Below are 7,748 nucleotides of genomic sequence, written 5' to 3'. Positions count from 1 at the left end.
TTAGTTGGAGAAATTCAAGCTAGAAGTCTTTGAGAAGTCATGCAACAGTTATCCCTTTGGCAAGGGCTAACCAGCCATATATTGAATCATAAATGCCCTTGCCATCTATGTATGTGGTGCACGTCAGTGAGATGGCATACATAACTCCGGCGGGCAACCTCGCGTTTCCGGTGACATACGCGGGACCCACCAACGAGGCCCGCCCGCCCCGTCTCGTTTTTGACAACGGCGACCCTCCGTTCCCGCGCGCCAAAACGCCATTTTCAAATATCCAGAAATTTCAAATAGCAAGAAACACGCAGCTTCGAATAATTCAACGCATGGAACTGTGAGCGCATACTGATAGGTTCGCACCATTTCTGGTAAATTTAACATCGCGTGTGTTCCGATTGAAGCCAAAATGGAGATATCCCTGGTATCTATTGGCAATCTGAGGGATGGGGATTTACCAACACGGAACAATTCAAAAAATCGGTCTGCGCAATCGGTCTGCGCAAGAGCTCTGTTTCATTCCCGCTACATTCCTGTTACATTCAAACGATTGAAATCTGATTTTGCAGAGACCTGGAAGGAGCATCGAGACCTATATCTTCGCTATTTTCAACGAGAACCAGAAGCCAGGGGCTGAGACAGAGCGTCACTTTGGTGGCTTCAACCCTGATAAAACGCCGGTATACAATCTTCAACCCTACTAAAACGCCGGTATACTCTGTGTTTGAAAATATATTGAAGGTTTAATAGTGGATTAAATCTACAAATGCACTCAAATTGGCCTCCCAAACAGATTGGTATTGAGATATATTAATATTGGCCTTTACATGCCCTACAGTTTCTTGCTCTCGATAATTATTTGATGCCATTAAAGGCATACAGAACCTGTATCGCCACAGTTTCTCCTGCTTTTGATTCATCTGTCATGGTAATCTGTGTGTTATAAATGAATGGAAATGGAGAAGAGTAGTCAGTTAAGTACATTGCTGTTGTTGTTGACAATTGTATGTGGGCAATGCAAGAAAACCCACATTGAAGGCAACCCATTTTCAATATGTGAGCACAGTATTAATCAAGGACGACTGTGGCCAATATCAGGCGAAACAGAAAATTGTTCCCCATTAGCTTCAACCATTGATTTGGCACGCCAGTTCAGCATTGAAGACAGTTCTAATTCTGAAATGAGCGATTGGCTGCCCAGATCCAGTAATGTAGTGTGTGTAGATGAGTTTGGAGCTAAAGGGGATGGAGAGAATGATGACACCAAGGTGAATTTGCATTGCCCACTGATTCTAAAGCATTATTTGATGTTTGTTTGATGTGAGGGTTTACTAGTATCAGCTTTGACCGACTGGAATGTGCGGTAGGTATTTTGCTGTCTTTTGGTTAAGGATCCATGATTACATACATATGTATGTGTAACAGAGGATTTTGTTTTGGGTATGCGTATTGTACATTGTCACTCATATGTTTAGGAAACCCAAATAAGAGAAAGAAAGCCCACAAATTTTTCAGCATATATAGTTGATGGCCTCATAAACTTGATCTACTCTAAATTATTTGCCTTTGGGCATCATGGCTGGATTTGGTCTGGCGCACTTTGTTCCAGAATACTAGTGAATTATGATGAGTGATGTGTTTCAGGCATTTAAGAATGCATGGAGAAAGGCTTGTTCATCGGCTCGTGCAGTTTTCATTGTACCCCATGGAAAGAGGTATCTTGTGAAGCCCATCAAATTCTCTGGTCCCTGCAAATCTGCGTTGACTATGCAGGTACCGTCTTTCCTTGTATAGAGTACTTAGATGGAATTTCAATTTTGATATGGGTCCGATTCATATTGTTTTCCTACGCAATTTGTTTTTTTCCAGGTGTTTGGAACAATCATTGCCCCTGCAGATCCCAGGGTTTGGGATGGATTAAACAGAAGGCAGTGGCTTCGTTTTAAGGAAGTAGATGACCTGACAGTAGAGGGGGGAGGGACATTTTATGGTAGTGGAGAGCAATGGTGGGCAGAATCTTGCAAAATCAAGAAAACAAATGTAAAGGAGGCAAACTCTCATCTTCATAAAATCTCTGCTGCATTAATCGCTAATTTTGGCCTTCCTTTTGCCCCTCTTATATCTAGGTTAATATGTGGCAGAAAGAGTAAGACAAAATTAAGCTGGTTTGCATTGAATATATAAGTTCATGACAAACTTTTTCCTTCTCTGTTGCAGCCATGTCGATCAGCTCCAACTGTACGTACCTCCTCGGCCCTTTTTTTTTCTTTCAAAGCTCAACCCATGAGAGAAAAATAAGTTTGATGCCTTTTAAATTTGCAATACAAGAAAACGAACTGCGATACGATGTGCTTCTGAACTTAGAACGTTAGATGCCGTTATGGCTTTGGAAAATTGGGTCATTGGGGTTGTTTGCCAGTCTGTATGGACTTAGACTATGGAAAATTTGATTCTTTCAGGCAATCACATTCGAATTATGCAACAATCTAAGAATGATGAACCTGACTGTAGAGAATAGTCAACAAATGCATATAAATCTCAGAAAATGTGTTGGGGTAGTAGCCGACCATCCCAAGGTTCTTGCACCTGGTCATAGTCCTAATACAGATGGCATTCATGTTAGCGCTTCCAAAGACGTGGTGATTAGGAATACCATTATTGGAACAGGTATCTCCACAAGACCATTTATTTCTCTTTCGTTAGCTCTGCATAAGCTTCAAAATGCATTCCCTGTGTTGATATTTAAATACTGGGGCCTTCCAACTCCATTAGAACAGGACCACTAACTCGACCTGTAGCTTTTGTTCTACAGTTGGACCTCGACAATTCAAGAGAACTTTGTCTCAGTGGTTGCATATAGGTCTCAATAGTTGCTTCCCATGACTCAATAATTTGTCTTTGGTGCTCTGAAGATTGTTTAAATTCTGATGCAGGGGATGATTGCATTTCCATTGTAAGCGATTCATTTAACATTTGTACTGAAAACATCACTTGCGGACCAGGTCATGGGATCAGGTAATCTGAACTAAGTGGATAAAATTATCAGAATCTAGAATTTCATTGAAAAATCTTGTAATTACATGGGCAATCCTTGATATCAGCAGTATTGGAAGCTTGGGTGAGGGAAGCGCAAAGGCCCAGGTCGCTGATGTGTTTGTACATGGCGCCTTTCTCGAGAATACAACAAATGGTCTCAGAATCAAGACTTGGCAGGTATATTATGTCTGTTCATTCTTTCCTCTGGAGACCAGTAATTCATCACTCTGAACCCCCACAAAGTGCAGAGAGCCACAGGAGAGCTACAGGATAATCATAGTTTCTTAGAGAATAGAATCAATAGATGATGATAACCAGAGAACCTTACTGTGAAGTGTTTGAAAATAGCAAGTAGTCTTTTAAGGATTCATGACCATCTTTTAAGGATACATGACTAAGTGTTTAATGTCTCTCTGCATTTATTTGACCTCAAAAGTTTTTCACAATGACTTTAAATTTGGCATGCTGAAATCCAAGTAAGTTTAATTTGAATGACTCATATTTTTTTGATCACATAGATCTTGCATGCTTTTCCAGGACTGAGTGGACATTAACATTTCACTGATTTATTTGCAGGGCAGCTCTGGCTTTGCTAGGAGGATCACATTTCAAAATGTGCAAATGCAGAATGTCAAACATCCCATAATTATTGATCAGTACTACTGTGATTCTAAGAAACCATGCTTAAATAAGGTCTGTGAGTCTAATTAGCAAATTTTGATCATGTTGCTCTCATAACATGTGGAAACAGAGTGAAAGATATTTTGTTCCAACCAATGTATATGTATCGTGCTTGGGCTTATTGAATGATAGTAGAGTTGTTTTAAAATACAAGTGGGTAAAGAAGAGGATTGTACAAAAAGAGGGTTTGGAATTTCTAATATTACTTGTGTTGCATCAAGTGCAGACATCTGCTGTGAAAGTGAGTGACGTTGCATTCTTGAACATCAAAGGCACATCGGCAAGCAAAGAAGTAATGAGATTTGCTTGCAGTCAAACTGTTCCATGTGAGAACATTGTCTTAGCTGACATTGATCTTACTGCAACTTCGGGATGCACTCCAACGACATATTGTGAAAATGCCATGGGTTGCACCACGGGCTCAGTCAGCCCTCGTCCATGTATTCTGAATTACAACCAAACGGGTATCTACGAATTGAGCATGCTGGTATCAACTGACAGGAGGAAAGGGAAACAAGAAAAAAAGGACTATATTAGCCATTTTCAAAGATGATCTATTCTTATATATATATATATATATTATGATCTATTCTTTATATATATAGAGAGGGTAAGGTCTAGTTGACGAGACCTGATGGTTGACTAAGTTGAATATGTAAGTTGGTTGATTGCACACTTGGGTTGACCGACCAGAGTAGTTAGCCAATTGCAACTTACCTTGTAATTGATTCTTCAAGTATAAATATGTGATTTATAGCTGGTTTGCCCATTATTTTGTGTTTTTTGTTCTCTCCTCTGTGTGGGTTTGTCTAATATTTTGTGAATTGTTATATAGTGCTTTGTCCAAGGACATTATTGATAATTGTTTCCCGCAAGTCCCTAGATTACAACATTGGTTTTGTTGTCGGTAGTCCATGAACTCAAATCTGTATCATCGTGCACACATAAATTTTGAGTTTGGAAAAGATTTGTGAGTGGTGGGAGCTTAAGATTAATAACTATACCAAGAATTATGCAAGAACTCCACTGACTCTATCTGAAGCATGAACACAATTCTTCATGGAAACCCACAAATTATTTATAGAAACTATTCCTAAAGAATTATGCAAATATATTAATCGATCTATTTATGAATAAATATGTTCTAGATGATGAAATAATGATAAAAATCATTAATGGAGGTCATACAAACTTACATGAGTGGGTTGAGAAAATTGTTCAAAGACTACTATGAAGACTATTACCCACCATTTTGTGGGTGATATCCTTAGGGGTAATTTTGTTCTCCATGATGGTTCTCAATTGGCAACCACCAGTTCCTTGCAGCCACCAACTAGCTCGTTGTGCCATTTCTTTGCCACTTGAGCCAGCTATGTGGTCCCTCACCTATCTGTCATGATCGTATGTTTGAAAGTGGGCATTCCAAACCTAAAGGTATGCCTTGCCATTTCGTAATTGAGTATTTTAGTTTACTTATCATGGAAACTCTTGGGCATGGACTAATGGGGGGATTCAACGGAAAGAGTGGACTAGGTATGTGCTCTTGTCCCCTAGATCTCTTTTAGGATGTTAACCTTGAACCCTAGTACTGTGGGATCTCTTTTACTAGCCTTTGGGCTTCTGGGATTGTATTACGTGGGAAACCCGGATTTTGGATGTGTGGTCTTGATCCCCGATTCACATATATCATTCCCCTTCCGCTCATTATAGCTCCTTTCATCACTTCTCCCACCTAGGTCCACATTCCTCCACTGGGTCCATATAGAGTCAACCACCCCCTCCCTTTTCCCACATCTTGAGTTGGGCCTGGAATGATGCCCCAGAGGTTGATGCAGCGAAAAAGAAAAGAAAAAGCATATTTGGCCACATTCAATAGGAAAGTGTACCACAAAATGCTAAAGATGGTTGGGACAAACACATTTAGCACGTGGGAAAAAGACATGACATGAGCTCTTCTCCTTCCATGGCCATCACCCTGGTTCCTAGAGGCCTTAGATGAGTCTCCTTCATCATTCAAGAACCCATGATTGTTCCAACCCCTGGTGGGTGATGAACTGTCTCACCTTAAAAGGGGGTATCCACTGCTATACTTTGCACATCATTCTCTCATTCCTTTGAGCCCCGAGTAGTTAACCAAAGAAAATCATAAAAGGTAAAAGACATTCGAAGAAGGGTGGAAAAACCAAGGTTGAGATAACTCACGTACCATTATTGTTCTCCTACACATTATTTACCCAAGTGTGGGTTTTTGTTTTATTAGCTACCCTTGTGCCATGGGATGTGACCCAGGTTGTTCCCATTTGTCCCCTACTCCATTCCATCATTGTATCACATGCCACCACCATTTGAAGGATGTACCATGAACATATCAGCCCCTTTAGAAGCAAAAACTACCTAATATGATGATTTGTTAATTTGTCTTGGAGATTGGAGACATTAGCACATGCCAAAGCTCATTATGGAAGGGCATGCCATTATGAAGTGCCCACTTGTTTTCCATGGTTTGTAAACTCTTTTACTTGATTGCTTTAATGACTTGATATGTTGGAAGGTATGGGGAGGCATTGGATCTTTTGCAAGATTGTAGATGGTTTTGATTTTGGGTTTGGCCTTTCTATATGGGGTCTTAACCATCTAGAGGGTTACATTTGCACATGTAGGGTGTGTGTAGAGAGCCATGGGACTCCATAGCAACAGGTACCATTCCATGGATCCCCAGAGTCATTCAGAGATCGCTTATGGTTCACCTATTGGACGAGGAAGATGCACCTGGTTCACCATGCCTAGCCGGCCCCACAGTCACATTATGCACTTGGAAAATGACCCAAGACTTGTATGGTGATGTGACCTCATTTATACCATCATCCGAGCCCTTGCAGATGGCCTACAAGCATCTTCGATTTGTTTGGAGACCCATAAGGGCACTTATATGCCCCCACACACACTTGGGAGCACCATAGGTTTATTACTTGGAGAACAAGGGGTCACCCCCTTGTCCACTGCTTTGGGAGCCTGATTTCATATTTTGGCACCTATGGACTTCATTAGGCCTCCTCTAAGGCCCATCGACATGTATTATTAAATATTCGACCTCTTGAAGGACATATTCTTTTATTTTGAGCTAGTTTGGTGGGCTTGTCACCAAAAGTTAGTTATCTTGTACATTATTTTATATTAGGGGTTCAATTAGGCTTTATTAGGCAAATTGAATTCATTTGGACATGTATAAATACAAGTGATGTCATTTCATTATAGGATCATCACTTGGATTGGATCATATCTTCTTGTGAGATTTTCGCTATCTTTTGAGGATGAGACTTTTTGGATGAATGGATGAATTTCGATGTTTGGTTATTATTCTTTGTCTTGGAGCTTCTACGATTGGAATATCGTGGTGATTGGATATATGCAAAATCAAGTATGCAAACTAATTGCTTCTGTTGATGTGGCAAGTGAATTAAGGATGTTTGAGGATGGCTAGAATGGTTATGAGATGGTTGGATGGTGTGGAAGACCCTTGGGAGGATTTTGGTGACTTCTTAGAGGTTTTCCATCAATTTGGCCTCAAAACATGCCATTTCAGGAAAACCTACAAGATGTATTAGAAACCTACAGGATTCCCTATAAACCTACAGGATATAACCGAGAGAAAAATGTGAGGTGTTGGAGGTGATGGAAGGCCTAGGAAAGGTGTGTGATGGGTGGAATGGAGTGGGAGAAGGTCTAGGGTCACTTAGAATTCAACATGAAAGATAGTATATGGTTGGATTCGCTCAATGTGCTTGGAAGAAATTCTATGAAAAATGATGAAAACTAGTGAAGGTGATGGTGAAAACAAGGGATGACTAAGGTGGATGGAGTGGAAGGTGGCTACTGGCTATGAAGTATTAATATCCTCCCGAAGCACCTGCTCTACATAAAACATGTATATCTTTCGAAAAGCTATGCAAAAAAGAAACATTTTCGTAAACTAGAAAAGCAGAATTAATGAATTAATTGCCTACATTATGCATGAGGAAAGTTGTTGAAAGGAATGAAAG

At 40.2% G+C, this 7,748-nt stretch overlaps 1 protein-coding gene across 1 annotated transcript; it reads left to right on the top strand.

Moving 5' to 3' along the window:
- The first annotated feature begins 332 nt into the window (after positions 1-332).
- Positions 333-4,263, top strand: LOC149246943 (putative polygalacturonase At1g80170). Its single transcript, XM_089458062.1, has 10 exons — positions 333-671; positions 830-1,259; positions 1,636-1,764; positions 1,861-2,031; positions 2,209-2,229; positions 2,451-2,658; positions 2,925-3,006; positions 3,096-3,204; positions 3,604-3,720; positions 3,935-4,263. Exons 2-10 carry the CDS (start codon positions 942-944, stop codon positions 4,259-4,261), a joined length of 1,482 nt encoding a protein of 493 aa, XP_089314188.1. The 5' UTR covers positions 333-671; positions 830-941; the 3' UTR covers positions 4,262-4,263.
- The last annotated feature ends 3,485 nt before the right edge of the window (positions 4,264-7,748 follow it).

This window comes from Pinus tabuliformis, chromosome 7 (genome assembly GCF_031772625.1).
Source record: "Pinus tabuliformis cultivar Carrire ecotype Pingquan chromosome 7, CPIR1, whole genome shotgun sequence".
Classification (NCBI taxonomy): domain Eukaryota; kingdom Viridiplantae; phylum Streptophyta; class Pinopsida; order Pinales; family Pinaceae; genus Pinus; species Pinus tabuliformis.
The sequence above is the reverse complement of the archived record's forward strand: the minus strand, read 5'-3'. Positions and strand labels throughout refer to the sequence as shown.

Bases quoted from the DNA above. Each gene is read 5' to 3' on its own strand.
- LOC149246943 (XM_089458062.1), top strand. From the start codon at position 942: ATGGAAATGGAGAAGAGTAGTCAGTTAAGTACATTGCTGTTGTTGTTG. The intron at 2,032-2,208 runs GTAAAGGAGGCA...TCTCTGTTGCAG, and splicing joins GCAAAATCAAGAAAACAAAT to CCATGTCGATCAGCTCCAAC. The intron at 2,659-2,924 runs GTATCTCCACAA...ATTCTGATGCAG, and splicing joins GAATACCATTATTGGAACAG to GGGATGATTGCATTTCCATT.